The sequence below is a fragment of the Ascidia mentula genome, chromosome 6 (assembly GCF_947561715.1).
Source record: "Ascidia mentula chromosome 6, kaAscMent1.1, whole genome shotgun sequence".
NCBI lineage: Eukaryota > Metazoa > Chordata > Ascidiacea > Phlebobranchia > Ascidiidae > Ascidia > Ascidia mentula.
Window position 1 is genome coordinate 427,851 of NC_138571.1, and position 24,184 is coordinate 452,034.

Consider the following 24,184-nt stretch of genomic DNA (forward strand, 5'->3'; position numbering starts at 1 on the left):
CCTAACCTCCAAGCTTAAGTTATTTTGTTGTTTAGATGGAGTTACTTAATCTGACCCACAACCGTTTGACGGATGAAAGTGCTGAGTCATTGGCTGCATGTGTTCACAACATTGAGAGGTTGGAAGCTTGGGGTTGTGGCTTCACACAAGCAGGGAAAAATCTCATCGGATCAAAGTCGCGAGGAAAAGTTAACTTGTAACTTTCCATTCTAGCTTGCAGTTACTTAAGTTATTTCCGATGAAACATTTGATGTAGATTCAATTGAATATCACCACGCTTCGCTAATTCCATGACGTTACACGTGATGCATGACGTAACACGATAACCAGGATTTGTTGAGTTTTGGTCATATAACATTGTACCTTATAATGAAACCTGATTCCATTAAACCATTCTGTGATTTCATATCAAGTTTGTTTTCTATAAACTTAATTCGTCATTTCTATGTTTTTTTTTGGGCGGTTGTTGATAAAACATTGATAAATAGAAGAAAGGAAAACAACATAGTGACAGAATGGCAATTATCGTGTTCTTGTACAAAATAATTATCCCAGTAATATTTTGTGCTGATTCTTTTACTGAATTAACAAAATTTAATTGTATTGTGTGATATAAAATATTATGGAATACATACGTGTTGATGAATTATGATGTCATTATTACGATATCCGCTATATCCGTCATTATTTTTTCGTTTACACACGAATGGATTCCTTCGGTTCTCAGTTGCGCCACAAGCTTGTTTATTGTTACGTCATAGTATGTTCTGCATGATTAACTGCACGTGTTTAGAGCATAGAGCGAAGCGCATTGTGCGCAAGATACTCTACGTTTGCGTTTAGTATGTCTGTCTGAAATAAAATCACCGCTTTAATACATGCATCCATGAACCCTGGTTTTTCTTGGTATTTTACTTGGGCATTGAACCATAATGGACGATTGTTCGGTTGTAAGCAAAGCGTTTTAAAAAGGTTTTTGCAAGCTCCTGCGGTGGCTCGCAGGGATCGTAAGGGTAAAATTCGCTTTAACCGTGAAGACTCAACTTTTACATTTCCATTTAAAATTACCTCCAACCAATTTTCGTTGCAAAACGGCTTTTCTATCACCTTCCAAGTTTCATTAACCTTGTCGTCGTGGAGTTTTCTAAACCATTTTAAGTTTAGTGCAAGGAGGTAGTTATCAATATCAATCACACCGAGGCCGCCTTCGTCTACATCCAAACATATTGTCTCTCTTTTAACTCTTTCCCACTTCGACACCCAAAGAAATTTAAATATTGGTCACTGGATTTTTGAAATAGGATCGTTGGTTAAGATTATCGGTAATACACTGAATTTATACGTTAAAATTGGAATTACCAGATATTTAATAATTGTTGTCTTTCCGAATAGCGTCAAGCCTCTTGACGACCAGAGATTTAATACCACTTGGATTTGTTTAAGAGTAGGATTAAAGTTCCTGTTTACCATAACATTGTTGTCATTTGTTTTGATTGGTATTTCTACCCCAAGATATTTTATTACGTTCTCGGGCCGATGACAAACCTTCATTTTCCATTGGTTTGAAACGTTCATTTCTTTGAACCTATGAAAAAAGCGACGGACTTACTAATGTTTAATTTGCACCCTGACAATTCTCCAAACTCCTAAATACCTTATGAAAGTCGTCCTCATCTCCCTTTAAAAAAAACGATCGTATCATCTGCAAACATTGAAACTTTAAATTCGTGTTGGTTAATTTGAATGCCTTGAAAGTTGGCGTTTTTAAGTGCGCTCGCAAGACATTCTATGCATAAAACAAAAAGAGAAAGTTGATCTCCTACTCCACGTTTAATTGCGAACTCCGGCGACAAGTGGTTATTGTTTATTATAATACCGGTTGGTTGCTGGTAAAAGTATTTGATCCAGGATTTAATTTTACTGCCAAACCCAAATGTTTTGAGCACCTTGTAGATGAAGTCCCAGCTTATGGTATCAAATGCCTTGTATATGTCCAAGGACAGTATCGCACCGGGGATATTACGAAAATCTGCGAAATCGATTACGTTGAACAAAAGGCGAATGTTCGTACCAATATTTCTACCGGGTATAAAACCGTTTTGACTGGGAGAAATTATTTTTACTGCCTGCTTGTCTTGTCTGTCATTTTCGCTCTTGCTCGCGCGAGCGGCAGATCTAGAATGTCGCCTTAACCACTTTTTTTTACCACTTTGCCTTAACAAAGCAATTTAAATGTGTTTTTGGCAACCACATGCGGAACGTGTTTGAAGAAAGCGAATCCGCATTGCGGCGCTAACACCTACGTCGTAGAAATAAGTGTGGAGGAATACATTGCGAGAGTGCAAAGGTTTTGTATCCTTGGCTTCAAACTGGTAATACGGGATCATCCCAATGCACAAGGTTCGTGTGTCTTTTGCAAAAATGACGCGGAAACTGTTTTACATCTATTTGTAAATTACCATATATTGCAACACATTACAGGGAAAATGTATGCGGTTGGCTCAGTGCTAAACTTCGTGAACCCTTGTATTTTTCTCCTTAGTAATTACTGTTCGAAATCCACCAAAATAACAATATTTTGATGCTTTTAAATAACTTTACTTCTTGTGCTGATTTCTTGCCATTCTGTTAAACCTTTTTTTCCACACCGGGATTTGAACCCAGGATTTTCTGGGCACGAATCCCGATAAGGTTTATTTCTTGGTATACGGGTCGGGCGCTTGGTGAATGCTGCTACAATCGCCTGATTTTTTGGCTTTTTGCTTCGCCTTTCTTAAATTGTGCCTCTAGCGTCCTTTTTTTCAAAAAAATAAGTTGGCAGCATAGGCCAAAGATTGACCGGACCAAATCTTAGCAACTAAAGAGCAAAACTTTTGTGAACCAATTTCCCGCAAACCAAAGTTTTTGCTGCAATTTATCTCAATCCGTCAAACTCTTTCACTAAAAACCTCCAACATCAGCCACAAACTGCGAAACATTGCTCAAAATCACCAAGGCAACAACCTGTCCACCTGTGCTTATTCAACCGAACAATTGACATCAATCAAGCATTTCTGAATGCTTTATTACGTGTTCTGTAAACTTGTGACAGAGGAGTTCAATAAGAACTTTTAGGCTGGAGAATTTTTGATAGAAATAATGAAATGAGGTTTTAAAAAATGTTAAACTAACATGCGCAAATAAAATACGATCTTCATTCAAATAAAATCCCTGGGCGAAACGGGAATTCCCCGGTTTATCGTGATATGGTTAAACTAGCTTTTCAGACATGTTTGTTTCAAATATCATTCTTTATGAACTGAAATAGTTATCAAGGCATTGTATAGAGGTATTTTAAAAAGCAAGCAAAACATATTCCATCAACGAAACGTTTGTTTCGTTCACCACGTGCTTCGGCAATGCTACACACGTCCTAAAGTATCGAAATCCTGGATCTTTAAGCAAATCTACCAAAAAGCAATATACTCTTAGTGTGTAACAACGTTTTTGCATAAACAAACTAAATATTAGAGTTATAATATTGCAAAATCTTTCTGAAAACTTATGTTGAGTAGCCGGGGGAAATCCCTTTTCGCCCGTCCGTGAGGTGATTAAAATATCTGCCTATCAAACGGAATGCCGAAGGGAATACTTATATTTATATTAGTTCAGAATGTTCGTTATTCATTTTCTGCAATAACGGCCAACATATGCGATACAAACCTGTTATAATGAACTGGGAATCGGCAGAGAAATCACAATCCCACATCCATCCATGTGGAGGATCAGCAGGGTCGCTCGTCTCAAGTTTTAAACAAGAAAGAAGTTGGAAATGTGAAGTTTGCCAGATTTTAGCCGACTGATCAGCTGATGTTGTTGCCAGCAATCTGGAAATGAAGAATCATCTGGTAACGTAAGAAGGTGTTGTCTATGCCATGCTAAGTTCCACTCATAAATTACTCAGAAAGGAACGCGAAAAAAAAACAATTTCGTAAATTGTACAAATTGTCAGTGGTAACAGTGGTAAAAAAAGAAATTTATGGATAGTCGAACACAACAATAACAAACGTTACAAATAATAAACAGTTTGTCTATGTGAGAAATAATAAAATATCAATTAGTTCAACCCAGTGTTCACCAGTGTCGTGAACCCGCGACGAACTCAACCCCGACAAAATGTTACAAAGTCGCTCCCGAGAAAAGTATTGAACTTTCAAGGAATACCGATGAAAAAACAATAAACAACACCGGATCGGTGAACCAAGCCACCCTGGTAGGCTGTCGATCGATACCGTATCTGTAGTCATCATGATGCTCTTTTCAGGGCGAAATATATTTTTCTGATAAAAATATAAACATCTTCAAAAGAGCTGTCTGAAAGATTGACTTAAAAGTTTTACTCAGCTTTCAAGGAATATTTGTGATGTTCACTGATTTTTAGCCGAACTCGCTTGCGTAAAACGACCATGAATTTATTGATCATTGTAACAGTTCATTATTCGGAGTCGAAACCAGGTAAGATTTTCGCGCACACAACAACATTGTAACGAAGTCTGGAAACCTCTGTATTAACAAGTGGAGCAAGCTGATTATGTTCGGAGTTAAAATTTTTCGAAGACCGGGAAATATTTGATGACGCGTGTTTGCCGTGAAGCTATGCGTGTGCAGCGGTGCGTAACGACCGTACTTTTTCTCTTAAATCTCAGACTTCGTCAGAAAGATTGAATTTCCGAACCGGTTTTATTGCTGCTGGTAATCCCAACGTATGGAGTTTTGTAAGACAGATCAAATTATTACTTTCACTGTCTGTGATATTAGCTGATATGACGTCAAGAGGTCAGTAAAAGTTCGAATTTAATGTTGTGTGTTTTAAATGATATATGTTTGAAAGTTTAATTGCTCAACAAAATACTTGTCAGCGTTTTAATGTTGGTGCGAATATCGCGAAATACCTAATATTTAATACATGGCATTGGGTCCATATTGACATATATCAGGTTCGTTATGTAACGTAGAGGTTACGGTGTGTTAGTGTTGCCAACGCACCTGTAAAGTTAGTTAAATGTATTTTTAAACAAAACACCATAGCTCCTCACAGCTCCACAAACAGTAGCAACTAACCACAAGGTCAAAAGCACTAGGTCAAGACAAGCACACTGGAAAAAAGGCAAAATCACTGGTGCATGACATTGTATGTTATTTCTTAAAGGGGAGGGGCGCCACTTGGACATAATAGTTCAACATACTTCCACTTTTTCCAAAAAAAAAAACAAAAAAAACACACAAACAGTTAAACAGGTAATTTTGGAAGTCGATTAGACATACACACATCTCTTAAATACTGGGTTGATACACCACTCTTGGTTAAAGCATCAGCCAGCTGCCAATCAGTGGGGATCCATTTTACAGAAATTTCATTTCTGGAAACCATTTCTCGCAAGCTGCCAATATCGACTCGAAGTCGTTTTTCTGCTATAGACTTTGTTGATTGCATTGAATCATACAGAGACTTATTGTCAGTGACAACATTAATATGAGGACACATTGTGGAATTTGTTGAACCAGACAGAATTTCACTAAAAAATGACTGCAGGCAAATTGCAGCATCTACAGCTTCAGACATGGCTAGAGTTTCGGCAGCCAATGTGCTTCGAACCACTCTTCAGATTCTCTTGGATTGCCAACTCATCAAATTACAGCGGTTACTATCTCCGACTAAAAATATTAAATGTGCTCCTTGACTTCCTCCAACTGGCAAATTAGCAAATGCAGCATCGACCAAAACTACAATCTTTAAGTTCTTGCTGCTTCCTAAGTACATGTAACGGAGATCAAGTTTTTTCATTTGTGAAAATCCCATAACTTTGTTGCAACAAATCAGATCCTTTACTTTAGCATCTTTAAACCCTGTTGCCAACATGCAGGTATCAAAACTGACATCAGGACGTGTTTGGCTACTTATCCAAAGCAGCTGACCAATTTTCGAACGTAGTTCATCCTTTTCAGAGGCACAAAGATCCTGCTCTCTACATTGTAATTTTTGACTAACAACAGGAATGGTTTTTAAGTTAGCAATGTACTGATTTTGACTTGTTACAATTGAATTGGGGTTTTGAGTTATTTCCAGCCCAATGTACCTAAAGACTTTTTCATTTTCCTTGCCAATCAGGAAATCTTGTTGCATAGCTTGTACAATAGTTTGCTCAAAGTTCTCTGTCCCAGCTTGGAGAAAATCATCAACATAAATAGCAATAACACCATCAAGCTGCGATGCATTGTGCCAATAAAACACAGTAGGATCAATTTGAGAAGGCTTTCCATTCTTGCCAAGCATGAATTTCCTCACTCTATCATACCATTTTCTTGATGCATCCACTAGACCATAAACACACTTGTTCAACTTCCACAACACTTTTTGTTTGCAATTTGCTTCCACTGGTGGACGAATGTAAATATTCCTTTCCATTGTTTCACCTTGAAGAAATGCAGTCTTTATATCAATGCTACGTAGAGTCCATCCCTTCTGCTGAACAATACAAAAAATTGTCCGAAGAGAATCTTTGTAACAGGTAGGCGAATCTTTTTCTAGGTGTTGTGTACATTCTTCAAACCCTCTCGCAACTAGTCGTGCTTTGGGTTTTAAAACACCATCAACATCTGTCAGAGTACAAACCCAACGTATGGAAACAATTTTACATTTAAAATCTGGTACAGGCACTTCTGTATACACATTATTTTCCCTCCAGGAATTCAACTCAGCCTGCTTGGCTTCACTGAAAGAAACATCTTGCATGTGAAAAACAACTTCACTTTGTTTGTCTTCTTCCTGCTCAGGCGAACCATCTACAACAGTTAAATTTTCTGCCCTACTAAAATCAATCCATGTTTTAACCCCTTGCAATTCTGGTGAATCATATACAACATTGTAACAATTTTTGTATTTTCCTTTAGCTTTGCCAGCACGACTTAAAATTGTTGCAGTGCGTTGGATACCCTTGCTTTGAAAAGAAACAACTTGATTTTTGTTAAGCTTTGCAGGATCAAACACAATATCATCATCGATTGACACTGCAGTCTCTTCGGTTTCAACCGGCACAGAACAAGACGATGAAGAAGTATTATCTATTCGATCTGTATGATAAGCCATTTCTTCCTCAGATTCTGAACAAGAATCACTACATTCAGTGACATTTTGTTTTTGTCCAACACTAGCATCCGAAACAACAGGACCAGAAGGTGATTCCTCCACAGAGCAATTGTCTTCATTGACAGACTGGACTCTACACACATGTACACGTACAAACTGACCACCATGTCTTAAAAACACAATAGGACCATCTTGTCCTAAAACTTTTGCCGGTCCATTCCATAATCTGGAGCCATCTCTTTTGTAGAAGACAAGTTCATTTATGTTATAGTGGGCTCTAGTGTTTCTTGTCTGTCTGCGAAGGGCTCGTCTTATTTTTTCTGAGGTCTCTGCTGCAGTGAAAGCCCTTCTAGCTGCATGCAATGCACTCAAATGCATTCCCACGTCATGACTTTCAGTTTGCTTACATGGATTTTTGTCTAGAAGAACTGATGGCATGAAAAATTTTGACCAAGGACAAGCTGTGATGTGCTAAATCCATTATTGTTAATCAGTGCATTCTTTGCACTCACAGCCCAGGCTACTGCAGTAAGCCAATCACACTTTGTATCGAACTTCACTTTATGAATGATTTCATTCAAAATTAAGTTGTGTCTTTCACAAAGACCATTGCTCCACGGAGAATATGCAGGCGTGGTGATCACAGAAATGTTAAAGTTGTCACACATATCACGAAACTCAACGTTATCAAACTCACGACCATTGTCAGATAACACTTTACATGGTGCCCCAAAAAGACTTATCCAATTTTTCAAAAAACTTCTAACAATTACACTAGACACTTTTGAAGTTATTACACAAGCATTTCTGTAACGACTGAACATATCAATCATATGGAAATACCAAACATTGGACTCTAATTGATGTAAATCCATTGCAACGCAATCATTAAATCGTTCACCAAATGGTAAACATACAATAGGTGTAGCTGGTGCCTTTTTGTGTAGCTTACACACATTACAGTTTTCAACAACATTTCTAATTAAGTCTTTATGATGAGAAAATGATATTCCAGCTCTTTCCAAAAGTCTCTTTAAATTTTCAACAGAAGCATGTCCAAATTGTTTGTGTAATTTAATAAAAACTTTCTTTAAACCTTCAGCAGCTGTTAATAGGGCAGACTAACTGTTTCCTGTAAATCGACAAGGATTAATTTCTACACAATAATGTCCACTTGATGACAATTTGACAGCAACATCGCGTCCGAACATGTTGACTTTATCATTTTTCAAATCAATATTTGTAGCTGCTGATTTTAATGATGTCTTACTCAAAAGAAGTGGAATATTTTCAGAAACAATTTCAGCTTTAATGCTGCATTTAACCCCCGAGATGTTGGCAGGTAAGCATGCTACATGGTGAGAAAAAACCTTTCTTCCATCACCAAAGACAAAAGCAGTCTTACTATGGTAAACTTTAACACAGGCTTTTGAAGTTTTATCTAAGGATTGAACATATGTGTTAAACCACTTTTCGCCACATACCGTTTTTGTGCAGGCTGTGTCCACGACTGCATGTCCATAAGCTTCATCAGTAAGAATTTCATTTTTTTCACAATTAGACTGGAGAACAATCTCCACCTTTTCTGGTGACGACTCAACAGTCATTATTCTCTGCTCTCTGTGAGGGCACTTGGCAGCCCAGTGCATTTTGGAATCGCAGATCGCACATTTGCTTGTTTTTCCAAACTTGTTCTTAGGATAAAGTTTTACAATATCTTTGCTCTCTGATGAAGATCCTTGCCGAGGTCCCCATCTTGATCTTGATTGATTTGTAAAAATTTCTTCCTTTACTTCTGTTGTTGTTACACCGTCGCAACTTCCGAATACTCTTTTCAAAGATGATTTCATAGTTTCAAATTTTAAATCAGCACCTAAGGTACGTGCCAGTTGTCGCTCACTTTGAGCAAGGTTGGCACCATCCATTAACTTGAAGGCTAAAATTGCATCAGACAGTTTCATGTCATGATTAAATTCAAGAATGTAATCATTGACAGACAAAGACGACCTTAAAAAGTTATTGAATTTAACATAAGCAGTGTACGCTTCATCAACTCTTTCTGCTTTGAAAGCCTGATCCAATTTAGCAAGAAGAATGTCCATACCACCATCACTATAAAGTTCTTCCACAGATAAACTTGAAATGGCTTGCCCCTCAAGGGCATTTAGGTTGATAATAATTGCTTGATCAGACTTCTTCACATCAGAAACCAACTGCCACATAGAAACTTTTTTTCTCCATTCAGTGTAACAGTCACCTTCCCCATACTTTGGGGGAGATCGCTTTGAAGACGCCATCAACTAACTTTATAACTTTGTTGAATTGTAATTAAAATAGAAGAACCATCCTCTGCTACCATGTAAAGTTAGTTAAATGTATTTCAAACAAAACACCACAGCTCTTAACAGCTCCACCAACAGTAGCAACTGACCACAAGGTCAAAAGCACCAGGTCAAGACAAGCACACTGGGAAAAAAGCAAAATCACTGGTGCATGACATTATGTGTTATTTCTTAAAGGGGAGGGGCACCACTTGGACATAATAGTTTAACAATGACTATTGTTTAATTAAAGAAGACTCGATTGTTTGTGTTTGTTACAGAACAATGGTGGATGTGATGACTATTGTTTAATTAAAGAAGATTCGATTGTTTGTGTTTGTTACAGAACAATGGTGGATGTGATGACTATTGTTTAATTAAAGAAGATTCGATTGTTTGTGTTTGTGAACCAGGCAGAAGTTTAAATCCTGATGGACGAACTTGTTCAGGTAAATTTGTGTCTGGATTTACTGAAAACTTCAAAAATTAAATTTATTGACTCTGACAAACTAATTAATTATACATAGTTAAACATAAAAGTAAGTTTTTAAAACCATTGTAAGGAATTTTGATTAATTTCCTGTGATTGTTGATTTTTATTGACGGAAACATTCAATAAAATCTATTTTGTTTGTGGAAATATTTCTATCATTTTGAACAGAAATAAAAGTAGAAAAAGAAAGTTTGAGGCTCGAAATAAAAATAATTATTTCTGTTTTTATTTTTCTCGTCATATTTCTTGTGTGGAAAAACGTAAGGAAGTAAAAATGTCGCCCTTTTTTCAATTATTAAATTAAAATTTTGTTTATTTTTTGTTTAAAAGTTCGTATCAATTATTAAAGTTCTATTTTTTTTTAAAAAAATAAATTTTACGCGATTGTGTTCAGATTTATTTTATTCACCGGAAAAATATTTATAATAGAATTTTTTTTTTTTTTTGTACCTTTTTTTTTGTTTTACACCTGAAAAAATTACAACAACGTCAAAGAAAAAGAGAAACAAAACACGATCTCAAGAAACTTCCGCTAATCCACAAATCATTATTAAAATTACAAAGTATTCCATTTCAGTTCATTCTCTTTATTAGTTCTTGATGCATTTTTTTTTCTGCTGCTCTAACTTGCTGTACTTGTTGACGGAACATAGTAAAACAGGGTTGCAATTTGGCCATTTTACATTGATAAATACAAAATCTTGCTACTAGCAAAACTAAATTGATTAGTTTTTCCCGGTTCGTATTTCCATTTTCTATACCAAAAATCTTGATTGGTGAAAACAATTTTGTCCGTTAATTTGGCATCTAGCCATGCACTAACATTTTTCCAATAGTTTGCAACGTTGACACACATACAAAATATATGATAAATTGTTTCCGTTTCAAGTCCACAAAAAACACATTCACCCGTGTCAACCAGTCCGAAGCCAAATAAAACGTCGTGCATTACCAGTGCCCTTAAATTTAATTTAATTTGAAAGGATATTATTTTCGTTTGCAAGGTGCTTTTAAAATTATTTATGTATAGCGACTGCCATTGGGATTCCGTTAGGGTCGATTGGGTGTAGGTTGCCCATTTATTTTGCTGCTTTCTTGGGGGTTTTCTTATTTTGAACGCATAATATTCGTAAACTCGTTTTTGTGGAATGAAACGTTTCACTGACATAGTCTCTAAGGCGGGTTAAAATGGATCTATTTATTTCTATGTCGTAACTTGTTTCCCATTTTGTTGGTATGGCTTTTTTTAGCTTGAGGTAATGTGTATAATTTTTGTTCGAATCTTCAAGCCCTCTACCCTGTAGGTCTTTAAAGTGGCAGTATTGCAGGGATTCGTCGATGATTTGGTGGTATTCTAATATACCATTTCGTATAAATTCCTCGAAAGCACATGATTTTCCTTTGATCATTATTTCTCTATTGTGCCATAATATTTTATTATTTATATCTGTTCCCCCTTCTTCAATCTTTGCGCACAAAACATTTCTACTTACTCTCTCCAAGTTTGAACCCCAAATAACTGTAAACAGTTTTTTTTTAATGGTTTTTATAAAGCTTATGGGAATGTTAACCGGAATGACACTGATTTTGTACAATAGTTTTGGTATTCTCATAATTCTGAGTATAAAGAGACTGGCCCACACATGACAGTGTTAATAGCAATTTGGGCCAGTCTCTTTATACTCAGCTTTGATATTATTAATGCTTTTAATATTGTAACTCTCCCTAAAAATTAAAGGGATTTTGCCAGCCAGGGTTTCGTCGCAATTGAAACTTTTTTTTAGAGCCGATCCAAAATTTATATCGAAAATGTCAGGATTGTACCAATTTACTGGGATTTTAACTCTCAGGTACTTGATGTGGTTGTCAGGCCACATAAGTCCTTCCGTTATAAAGTATTTTGGTTTGGACATTATTTATTTTCCGAAGTACATTGCATTGGATTTTGCCATGTTCACATAACACCCTGAATAATTACCAAAGCGGTTAAGTTCGTTAAAAGCTTCTTTGAAACTACTTTCCTTTCCATCGAGAAAGATTATCATCTGCAAATAGCGCAACCTTAATTTCCTGTTGACCTATGTTTATGCCCTTTACCATTTTATTATTTGTTAAAAGACAAAAACTTCGATACATATTACAAATAAAGTTGGTGATAGCGGGTCACCCTGCCTCACTCCTCTCTGCACATAAAAAGCGTGGGACATGTGATTATTGACCAAACATTTTGCTTCAGCGTAAAACGTTTCTACCCACTTAATCAAAATGTGTCCAAACCCAAACTTTTTAAGGCTATTTTTATAAAGTTCCAGCTGAGGGAATCAAAAGCTTTGTAAATATCTAAAAAGAGTAAAGTCGCAGACTCTCCCGCTTGCTTAACATAATCCATGACATTAAACAGAAGCCTAATATTGTCTCCAATATATCTGTTTTTTACAAAACCAACTTGCTCTTTCGAAATTACTGAGGGGAGAATCCCTTTCATTCGCATATTGATAGTTTTTGCTGCAATCAGCATTTAATAAGGTTATAGGTCTATAACTCTCCGGGTACAATGGGTTTTTTCCAGGCTTAGGCAAATCCCTCAACCATTTTGCCGTTCAAACATTCCCAAAACTTTTTGTAAAACTCAGCGGGAAACCCATCTAGTCCAGGCGACTTGTTGTTTTTCATTAATTTTAAAGCCCTCAGGCATTCTGCGGGAGTAACCTCACAATCACATGACTCGCGATCAACACCGCTTAACACTGGCGTGTGAATTGTGTCCAGATAGTGTTTCACATTTTTCTTGGTTTGCGCTGGATTAGCTTCTTTTTTTATAAAGATTTTCAAAATATTTTGCGAGTTGTTGTACAATCGCAGTTTGATCGGTTTGTATGTCATCTTTATGCATTAATCTAGCTATTGACTTCTTCTCCATTCGTCTTTTTTCAAGATTTAAAAAATATGAATTATTTTTCCCCCGTATTCAGCCCAACGCACTCTACTTCTAACAATAGCACTTTTAGTTTTGTCTTCAATAAGACAATCATACTTATCCCTCAGTTCTTGCCTTAATATGGTCGTCACTTTATCGTGTGGCTGAGGTGCTATATTTAAACTTTCGAGTCTTGTCTCAATTTCTTTTTGTTTTGCACTGGTTTGTTTACATTTACGCTGGAGAATTTAATCGTATGTCCTCGCAGATTACATTTTAGGGATTCCCAAAGTGTTTGTGGTGATACTGTCCCATTGTCATTAAAACGTAGAAACTCTCCCGCCCATGTTTTAACTTTGATACAATAATTTTTGTCTTCGATGAGGGAAGTATTAAATTTCCAGTATCCTTGACCCCGCTTTACTTCATCTAAATTTAATTCCAGTTTAACTATGCTGTGATCGGAGCGGACGCTTGGGATCACTTCCGTGCTCCCACATTTTCCCAGAATATTGTCGGTCACTAAAATAAAATCAAGTCTAGTTGCACAAAAAGGATTTTTTTGGATACGTGTGAAGGTTTTGGAATTTGGGTTTTTAACTCTAAAGACGTCATACAATCCAATGTCCTGCATTATTTCTATTAATTTTTTACTAGCACGCTTATTATTGTGTGGCGTTAAACTTCCTCCTTTATCTAAGTTATTGTCAAAGACGCAGTTAAAATCTCCCCCAATTGTAATGTTGTCATTTTCAAACTCATTGCTAAGAGTTTGAAAAACTTTTCCGAAAAAGTTTGGGTCGTCTATGTTCGGGCCATAAAAGTTGCCAATAGTAAGTCGAATATTATTTATACTGATGTCTAGATAAATAAAGCGGCCGTTTTTGTCTACAATTTCTTTATGTTGCTTATACGACAGTTTTTTTGAAAACCAAATAGCGACGCCTCTACTGGTTGTAGTGCCGTGTGAAGCCACAATTTTACTGCCTCATTCTAATTCCCATTTTTTTAAGGTTCCCGGGGATGAATGTGTTTCTTGTATCAAAATTATATCAAACTTTTTCTGGCGCAACAAATAAAATACACTTCTTCTTTTCCGGTTATTTTTCACATCAGCAACTTTGTATGTTATGGCTTTCAACATGATTGCAGAATTAAGGTGCACCTACTTTTACTTTAACAAGTAATATCCTGGCCTATATTTAAATCATATTTAAATTCGTACCCACAGTTACATCTAAAAGGTAAGCTGCGGGTCAGTGTTTTCAAAAACTTTTTATCACAACCACAGTGCATTGGTGACATTATAGTAATCCATTCGCTAGTTTGAACTCAGGCTGGAATTTGTTGCAGCAAGGCATCAACCTCAACAGTAAACTGCATTCTGAACATGTGGTTTTCTTCGTTTTCTCTTCCACAAAAAACAGTTCTGTATTTCCAGAACAACATGGATACACCACGGTGTATTGATGCTTGCAATGTAAGCACCAGTATTGTGTTGTTTCTGCATGTAGTCCTCCTTCTTTTTCGCAATTCGAGCATATGACTATAAAATCCGCGTCCGAAACACTTTTAGGAAGTTTGTTCCTTCCAGCATTCTGTGGGCTTGTGCTATCACTTGGTCTTTTTGGCGTTGATTTTTGGGGCAAGTCAGCTTCTGGGCGTGTAATCATTTCGTTTTGTTGCTGGTTATCGGAGCGGTCAGTTCCTTGTTCTGTCTGGCCTTTAGGGTGATTTGCTTTTCGTGGACTCTGTTATAGTTGAGTTTCTTTTGTGGGTTTGTCGAATTGTATTTCAGGATAGTCTTCTTTTCTCACCTCACAGTCCTTTTGTTTGTGGCCAATTTTGCCACAATATTTGCATGTTGATTCTTGTCCATTATACTTGACATAGAACTCAAATCCATCCACATTTGTATAACTTGGCAATGGGTTTTTTTCCAAGTCTTCTTTTTTCATTGTCACAATCCTTATTCCAGTAAGTAAATCATTTTTGTCCTTTCTGTGGAGCACCTTTTTTACTTCCCCATAACTGCCCTTGAGACCTTCAGCAATTAGTTCATTTGGAAAAGGGATGGGCACCCAACCAACAGCCACATTGATTAGGTCAGATTCATAAAGGCGTACCGTTTTAATGTTTTTTGTTCCTTGTAATGCTTCATAGAGCTTTACCACATTTTCTCTCGATGTGCATGTTACATCCACTTTGGTGCCTTTCATTTCTGCCACGCCAATGACGTTTTTCAAGTCATATTTTATTTCTTGAAATATTTTTAATATTTCATCTCTTGGTAATTTTGTAACTGTCACAAAAGTCTCAGTTGGGTTTTGGGCGTTTTGAATCAGATAGCTACTTTGAGCCGGGTGCTGAAGAAAATTGAACAAAAGGACAACTAATACTTCCGGCTATATTGGACGAAATATGAATCCATTAAGGGCGCATTCATTTATGGTTTTGTAAAAGATCAATACCACATATACACATTCTGATCAAAATTGGTCGCCAGACGAGTGAATTTTTGGCCCGAACCTGGGGGCGTTTGATCTCTCCCTGTTGGACATTATTTGCGACAAAAATTTTATTGGAAACAAATGGAACAGTCGGCAGGTACATTATTGTAGAGGGCCTTGGAAACAAGATTACTTTGGTGCAATAAAGTTGTTTGCTAAATAATTGCCTAAAATAACTCCCAGGGTTGCTAATGCCCTCAAGAGGCTGAACAAGTCCTTACGTTTTAACTTTGTAGAATAGAATCAAGGAGCAATATTATGTCCCTATATAAGTCACAAGACCCAGCAACGGTTACTGGAAAACAAGCTTAACAGTCGGCAGGTAAATTATTGCGGAGGGGGACTTGCATTTCTTTGGTCTATTATTTCCATTGGACACATGTCTTTTTGTTGTGGACACGGGGGCAGAAATCAAATATGGGGATTACCCGACGCTCGTCCAGACCCTGTGCTTTGCCGCTACACATGGTTCCAAAGTCTACAGGCGGTTGACACCGTGTGGAGATTACAGGCGATTAAATGCTTCTTCTCAGCCAGATCGTCATTCAATTCCTCACATTCAAGACTTTTCAGCAAGTTTGGCAGAATCTACCATTATTTCCACAATCGACCTTGCGCGTGGCTACCACCAAGTTTCAGCTGCCATGCGGATGATCCCAAAACGGCGGTAATTACACCTTTCGGTTATTCCCTTCGCATGCCATTTGGGTTAAAATTGTCGCCCAAACATTTCAACGTTTAAGAACACAGTTTGACACTCTTTTGATTGTGACATCTTAGTAGCAAGAAAAACACCTGCTGATCACTATACCCATTTTAAAAGCCTTTTAAACACGATTGTTAGATCATGGTCTTAGTCATCAACGTAACCAAATGTCAGTTTGGTGTCGACTAAATTAATTTTCTCGGTTCCATAGTCAATAAACTGGGTGCGGGTCTGCTGTAAATAGAGATGCTTAAGTGAAATCAATCCAGTTCGTCTCCACAAAGGGCTTCAGGAATTCCCTAGATTTCCATCACAGGTTGATACCAAACTTGCATGAAGCTTTTTCGGGAAAAACGATACAGCTCGTCTGGAACAATCGTCTGACTTCGGCATTTCAAACACTGCGCGCAACGCTTTTACATCACCCACTGCCCCAAGCACTATCTGCTCTCACTACTGACGCGTCACAAACATCGGTTGGAACAGTGCTGCAGCAATTCATTGATGGTTTCTGGCGACCGTTACAATTTTTCGGAAATCCTCTCTACCACCAGAAATGAAATACAATGCATTTGACAGAGAACTTCTTTCTTGGCATTTGTCTATACGATTCGTCATCAACGTCACTTGACCGCCATTTTCTATGGCTGTGTCTGGCTATTTTGTTGGTTCAACACCGAACCTTCCCGGCGTTGACTTTTGCCCGCTTTGAGGTCGGCTGTTGGGAGGTTCCAGCTGACACCAATGTCAACCGCAATTAGCGTGTCCCTAACCCTGCTAACGCCCAGGTTACTCCACACTGACGTCTTAGATGTGATGAGTGTAACCGATTAGCGTGTCCCTAACCCTGCTAACGCCCAGGTTACTCCACACTGACGTCTTAGATGTGATGAGTGTTACCGATTAGCGTGTCCCTATCTTGGTTAACTTCCAGGCTACTCTGCACTGACGGCCTATCGCCAAGACCTGGAGTCACAGGCATAAAAGAGTGAAACGGTGAAAGTACGGACAAAACAAAGGTTGTCCTATAACAAAAAGGACATTCCACTGCACATAGTGTTCGACAACAATTACTTCTCGCGAGCCACCACAATGAAAACAGTGTTTTCCACGCGCCACAAACAGAGAACTGCCCTGGCTTGTCCATTATTCATTCCGACGCCATCACGTTAACCAATCATTGCGTTTGCCACGCAAGCATGAAGGCTCGGGTGTATAAAATCAAGAGAAATAAATGAAATAATCACAAATAAAAGATGCGAAAATAAACAAAGAAAAACATGTGAGTTAAAGTGAAAATGCAGAAAAATTAAGCGTGTGGAAAACGAAACGAAGAAAACGTTTACACTGAACCTTGGCGGTGGTCAACAGGCGGTGTCCGTTGACCGTTTAAAGCCTGCCTACGTCGACCTGTCCCTAACCGGTCCAAACGTCGCAACCACCATTGTCACCCGACTCTATTCAACGCACGCACTTTGATCGCATTGTTGTCCCCTTCTGGTGGAGGTTAGCGCTCTATTTACGGCACCGAAGCGGATTAATTGCCTTCTTTCGACGCGTTTCTCTTGGCACTTTCAACGTTTAAAGAAGGGCGTCGATTTTTTTCTGTATGTCGAAAATCTTGAGAAAAATTGTCGTGCGTGTCGAATAGTAAAAATGTTGTATCTGGTAACTAACGCATGAGAACGGCCAGGCTTATTTCGAATACAGGATTCTTGTGCTTGCTTAAGTTTAGAATACACGTTGAAATAATGACAAAACAATTAAAAACCTTGCATGTTGCAGGCTGCTATGTCTCTTTTAAGGTCCGTTTGCAAGAAAAATGGTAATTGTTTCGTAACAATGCAGCATGTTTGGCAAAAATGCCACTTGTTCGGTAACAATGCTCCATGTTTGGAAATAATGGTTAGTTTTGGGTTTAACGCGCTTATTCATTGAACGTTAAAGCAAGTGTTGGCAGGTTTTTGCATGGATTTTGTCCCAAAATTTATTGCGGTTGCGTTTATTTAGCAATCTAAACAGACAAATTTATTTTGGGTGGGGATCCCAAACGATGATGCCATAAAGTTTTCAACACCACGTAACCGTTTAGTTAAATGCTGTGGTTTGATAGAGACCGAAATAGTAGTTTCTTCCCAAATAATTGTTTGCGTTTTGAAATTAAACGACTTATACTGGCACCAACGTCTTCGAACCACTTTTGTTACCAGCATCTACGACAAAAAATTGACAAATACTTGTCAATAGGTAAATCAAATTATGGACTTTGGTAGATAACAATAGCGTTGATCTGTTCGAGGTACTGCATACCGGTAACTTAACATTTATTCACGCCGCCTGTGTCGAACAGTGGCGTCGCGTGTCGAATACGCAGAATGGCGAAAAAGGCATAGACATCGACACCCTGATTAAAAGTAAACATTTTCTATCAGTGTAAAATAATTGACGCTGGATGTCGCTCACGAGTAGAAACAGTTAGCATCAGATGTCTGTGTTCGACGCCAACCACATAGTCCCTCTCTGCGGTGAACTTTCACCTAAATCTCATTCCCTTCTTCCCTCCAGACACAGTAGGTGATTCGCTAGATGTCGCTCATGAGTAGAAACGGTTCGCATCAGATGTCGGTGTTTGACGCCAACCACATCGTCCCACTGTGCATTGAACTTTCACCTAAATCTCATTCCCTTCTTCCCTCCAGACACAGTAGGTGATTCGCTAGATGTCGCTCATGAGTAGAAACGGTTCGCATCAGATGTCGGTGTTTGACGCCAACCACATCGTCCCACTGTGCATTGAACTTTCACCTAAATCTCATTCCCTTCTTCCCTCCAGACACAGTAGGTGATTCGCTAGATGTCGCTCATGAGTAGAAACGGTTCGCATCAGATGTCGGTGTTTGACGCCAACCACATCGTCCCACTGTGCGGTGAACTTTCACCTAAATCTCCTTCCCTTCTTCTCTCCAGACACAGTAGGTGATACGCTAGATGTCGCTCTTGAGTAGAAACGGTTCGTATCAGATGTCGGTGTTCGACGCCAACCACATCGTCTCACTGTGCATTGAACTTTCACCTAAATCTCATTTCCTTCTTCCCTCCAGACACAATAGGTGATACGCTAGATGTCGCTCTTGAGTAGAAACGGTTCGCATCAGATGTCGGTGTTTGACGCCAACCACATCGTCCCACTGTGCGGTGAACTTTCACCTAAATCTCATTCCCTTCTTCCCTCCAGACACAATAGGTGATACGCTAGATGTCGCTCTTGAGTAGAAACGGTTCGCATCAGATATCGGTGTTTGACGCCAACCACATCGTCCCACTGTGCATTGAACTTTCACCTAAATCTCCTTCCCTTCTTCTCTCCAGACACAGTAGGTGATACGCTAGATGTCGCTCTTGAGTAGAAACGGTTCGTATCAGATGTCTGTGTTTGACGCCAACCACATAGTCCCTCTCTGCGGTGAACTTTCACCTAAATCTCATTCCCTTCTTCCCTCCAGACACAATAGGTGATACGCTAGATGTCGCTCTTGAGTAGAAACGGTTCGCATCAGATGTCTGTGTTTGACGCCAACCACATAGTCCCTCTCTGCGGTGAACTTTCACCTAAATCTCATTCCCTTCTTCCCTCCAGACACAATAGGTGATACGCTAGATGTCGCTCTTGAGTAGAAACGGTTCGCATCAGATATCGGTGTTCGACGCCAACCACATCGTCCCACTGTGCATTGAACTTTCACCTATATCTCATTCCCTTCTTCCCTCCAGACACAGTAGGTGATACGCTAGATGTCGATCTTGAGTAGAAACGGTTCGCATCAGATATCGGTGTTCGACGCCAACCACATCGTCCAACTGAGCGGTGAACTTTCACCTAAATCTCATTCCCTTCTTCCCTCCAGACACAGTAGGTGATACGCTAGATGTCGCTCATGAGTAGAAACGGTTCGCATCAGATGTCGGTGTTTGACGCCAACCACATCGTCCCACTGAGCGGTGAACTTTCACCTAAATCTCATTCCCTTCTTCCCTCCAGACACAGTAGGTGATACGCTAGATGTCGCTCTTGAGTAGAAACGGTTCGCATCAGATGTCGGTGTTCGACGCCAACCACATCGTCCCACTGTGCATTGAACTTTCACCTATATCTCATTCCCTTCTTCCCTCCAGACACAGTAGGTGATACGCTAGATGTCGCTCTTGAGTAGAAACGGTTCGCATCAGATGTCGGTGTTTGACGCCAACCACATCGTCCCACTGAGCGGTGAACTTTCACCTAAATCTCATTCCCTTCTTCCCTCCAGACACAGTAGGTGATACGCTAGATGTCGCTCTTGAGTAGAAACGGTTCGCATCAGATGTCGGTGTTTGACGCCAACCACATCGTCCCACTGTGCATTGAACTTTCACCTATATCTCATTCCCTTCTTCCCTCCAGACACAGTAGGTGATACGCTAGATATCGCTCATGAGTAGAAACGGTTCGCATCAGATGTCGGTGTTTGACGTCAACCACATCGTCCCACTGTGCGGTGAACTTTCACCTAAATCTCCTTTTCTACTTCTCTCAAGACACAGTAGATGATTCGCTAGATGTCGCTCATGAGTAGAAATGGTTCGCATCAGATGTCTGTGTTTGACGCCAACCACATCGTCCCACTGTGCGGTGAACTTTCACCTAAATCTCCTTCCCTTCTTCTCTCCAGACACAGTAGGTGATACGCTAGATGTCGCTCTTGAGTAGAAACGGTTCGCATCAGATGTCGGTGTTTGACGCCAACCACATCGTCCCACTGTGCGGTGAACTTTCACCTAAATCTCCTTTTCTACTTCTCTCAAGACACAGTAGATGATTCGCTAGATGTCGCTCTTGAGTAGAAACGGTTCGCATCAGATGTCGGTGTTTGACGCCAACCACATCGTCCCACAGTGCGGTGAACTTTCACCTAAATCTCCTTCCCTTCTTCTCTCCAGACACAGTAGGTGATACGCTAGATGTCGCTCTTGAGTAGAAACGGTTCGCATCAGATGTCGGTGTTTGACACCAACCACATCGTCCCACTGTGCATTGAACTTTCACCTAAATCTCCTTTCCTTCTTCTCTCCAGACACAGTAGGTGATACGCTAGATGTCGCTCTTGAGTAGAAACGGTTCGCATCAGATGTCGGTGTTTGACGCCAACCACATCGTCCCACTGTGCGGTGAACTTTCACCTAAATCTCCTTTTCTACTTCTCTCAAGACACAGTAGATGATTCGCTAGATGTCGCTCTTGAGTAGAAACGGTTCGCATCAGATGTCTGTGTTTGACGCCAACCACATAGTCCCTCTCTGCGGTGAACTTTCACCTAAATCTCATTCCCTTCTTCCCTCCAGACACAATAGGTGATACGCTAGATGTCGCTCTTGAGTAGAAACGGTTCGCATCAGATGTCTGTGTTTGACGCCAACCACATAGTCCCTCTCTGCGGTGAACTTTCACCTAAATCTCATTCCCTTCTTCCCTCCAGACACAATAGGTGATACGCTAGATGTCGCTCTTGAGTAGAAACGGTTCGCATCAGATATCGGTGTTTGACGCCAACCACATCGTCCCACTGAGCGGTGAACTTTCACCTAAATCTCATTCCCTTCTTCCCTCCAGACACAGTAGGTGATACGCTAGATGTCGCTCTTGAGTAGAAACGGTTCGCATCAGATGTCGGTGTTTGACACCAACCACATCGTCCCACTGTGCATTGAACTTTCACCTAAATCTCATTCCCTTCTTCCCTCCAGACACAGTAGGTGATACGCTAGATGTCGCTCATGAGTAGAAACGGTTCGTATCAGATGTCGGTGTTTGACGCCAACCACATCGTCCCACTGTGCATTGAACTTTCACCTAAATCTCATTCCCTTCTTCCCTCCAGACACAGTAGGTGATACGCTAGATGTCGCTCATGAGTAGAAACGGTTCGCATCAGATGTCGGTGTTTGACGTCAACCACATCGTCCCACTGTGCGGTGAACTTTCACCTAAATCTCCTTTTCTACTTCTCTCAAGACACAGTAGATGATTCGCTAGATGTCGCTCATGAGTAGAAATGGTTCGCATCAGATGTCTGTGTTTGACGCCAACCACATCGTCCCACTGTGCGGTGAACTTTCACCTAAATCTCCTTCCCTTCTTCTCTCCAGACACAGTAGGTGATACGCTAGATGTCGCTCTTGAGTAGAAACGGTTCGCATCAGATGTCGGTGTTTGACGCCAACCACATCGTCCCACTGTGCGGTGAACTTTCACCTAAATCTCCTTTTCTACTTCTCTCAAGACACAGTAGATGATTCGCTAGATGTCGCTCTTGAGTAGAAACGGTTCGCATCAGATGTCGGTGTTTGACGCCAACCACATCGTCCCACAGTGCGGTGAACTTTCACCTAAATCTCCTTCCCTTCTTCTCTCCAGACACAGTAGGTGATACGCTAGATGTCGCTCTTGAGTAGAAACGGTTCGCATCAGATGTCTGTGTTTGACGCCAACCACATAGTCCCTCTCTGCGGTGAACTTTCACCTAAATCTCATTCCCTTCTTCCCTCCAGACACAATAGGTGATACGCTAGATGTCGCTCTTGAGTAGAAACGGTTCGCATCAGATGTCTGTGTTTGACGCCAACCACATAGTCCCTCTCTGCGGTGAACTTTCACCTAAATCTCATTCCCTTCTTCCCTCCAGACACAATAGGTGATACGCTAGATGTCGCTCTTGAGTAGAAACGGTTCGCATCAGATATCGGTGTTTGACGCCAACCACATCGTCCCACTGAGCGGTGAACTTTCACCTAAATCTCATTCCCTTCTTCCCTCCAGACACAGTAGGTGATACGCTAGATGTCGCTCTTGAGTAGAAACGGTTCGCATCAGATGTCGGTGTTTGACACCAACCACATCGTCCCACTGTGCATTGAACTTTCACCTAAATCTCATTCCCTTCTTCCCTCCAGACACAGTAGGTGATACGCTAGATGTCGCTCATGAGTAGAAACGGTTCGTATCAGATGTCTGTGTTTGACGCCAACCACATCGTCCCACTGTGCATTGAACTTTCACCTAAATCTCATTCCCTTCTTCCCTCCAGACACAGTAGGTGATACGCTAGATGTCGCTCATGAGTAGAAACGGTTCGCATCAGATGTCGGTGTTTGACGCCAACCACATCGTCCCACTGAGCGGTGAACTTTCACCTAAATCTCATTCCCTTCTTCCCTCCAGACACAGTAGGTGATACGCTAGATGTCGCTCTTGAGTAGAAACGGTTCGCATCAGATGTCGGTGTTTGACGCCAACCACATCGTCCCACTGTGCATTGAACTTTCACCTAAATCTCATTCCCTTCTTCCCTCCAGACACAGTAGGTGATACGCTAGATGTCGCTCTTGAGTAGAAACGGTTCGCATCAGATGTCGGTGTTTGACGCCAACCACATCGTCCCACTGAGCGGTGAACTTTCACCTAAATCTCATTCCCTTCTTCCCTCCAGACACAGTAGGTGATACGCTAGATGTCGCTCTTGAGTAGAAACGGTTCGCATCAGATGTCGGTGTTTGACGCCCACATCGTCCCACTGAGCGGTGAACTTTCACCTAAATCTCATTCCCTTCTTCCCTCCAGACACAGTAGGTGATACGCTAGATGTCGCTCTTGAGTAGAAACGGTTCGCATCAGATGTCGGTGTTTGACGCCAACCACATCGTCCCACTGAGCGGTGAACTTTCACCTAAATCTCATTCCCTTCTTCCCTCCAGACACAGTAGGTGATACGCTAGATGTCGCTCTTGAGTAGAAACGGTTCGCATCAGATGTCGGTGTTTGACGCCAACCACATCGTCCCACTGTGCGGGGAGTATCTTTGTGGCAAACACTGGGTTTGGGATCATGTACGAAAAAACGCTCACGTAGCGACAAACATTAATGTTTGACATCATTCGTTCCATGCCCTTATATGGTGTTAACTAACACCAGTATATTAGTAAGTAGGGGCGTTCTGTTGACAAAACATAAAAATTGACTTTTGTCCCGTCATAAAGCCGACTTGTTGTTTGTTCTGTTACCAGGTTAGTTTAACGAG

General features: G+C 40.1%; 3 protein-coding genes across 3 annotated transcripts in view; 1 reads left to right on the top strand and 2 right to left on the bottom strand.

Moving 5' to 3' along the window:
* LOC145906407 (uncharacterized) overlaps positions 1-200 on the top strand; it is a 32,999-nt gene extending 32,799 nt beyond the window's left edge. Inside the window, exon 9 of the mRNA XM_082993822.1 lies at positions 36-200. Coding sequence (XP_082849948.1) covers positions 36-200 — 165 coding nt within the window. The remainder of the gene's footprint in view (positions 1-35) is intronic.
* An 8,277-nt stretch (positions 201-8,477) lies between these two features.
* On the bottom strand, positions 8,478-9,423 carry LOC145906409 (uncharacterized). The gene is made up of 2 exons (XM_082993824.1): positions 8,611-9,423; positions 8,478-8,567 (listed from the first exon to the last, which is right to left on the bottom strand). Exons 1-2 carry the CDS (start codon positions 9,421-9,423, stop codon positions 8,478-8,480), a joined length of 903 nt encoding a protein of 300 aa, XP_082849950.1.
* Positions 9,424-14,611: 5,188 nt separating this feature from the next.
* On the bottom strand, positions 14,612-15,470 carry LOC145906410 (uncharacterized). Its single transcript, XM_082993826.1, has 2 exons — positions 15,387-15,470; positions 14,612-15,223 (listed from the first exon to the last, which is right to left on the bottom strand). The coding sequence occupies exons 1-2, from the start codon at positions 15,468-15,470 to the stop codon at positions 14,612-14,614; spliced, it is 696 nt and encodes a 231-aa protein (XP_082849952.1).
* Positions 15,471-24,184: the final 8,714 nt, after the last annotated feature.

Bases quoted from the DNA above. Each gene is read 5' to 3' on its own strand.
- LOC145906409 (XM_082993824.1), bottom strand. From the start codon at position 9,423: ATGGCGTCTTCAAAGCGATCTCCCCCAAAGTATGGGGAAGGTGACTGT. The intron at 8,568-8,610 runs GTATGTGGCGAA...TTCAATCCTTAG, and splicing joins ACACAGCCTGCACAAAAACG to ATAAAACTTCAAAAGCCTGT.
- LOC145906410 (XM_082993826.1), bottom strand. From the start codon at position 15,470: ATGTACCTGCCGACTGTTCCATTTGTTTCCAATAAAATTTTTGTCGCA. The intron at 15,224-15,386 runs GTTCGGGCCAAA...AATTTTCTTCAG, and splicing joins GAGAGATCAAACGCCCCCAG to CACCCGGCTCAAAGTAGCTA.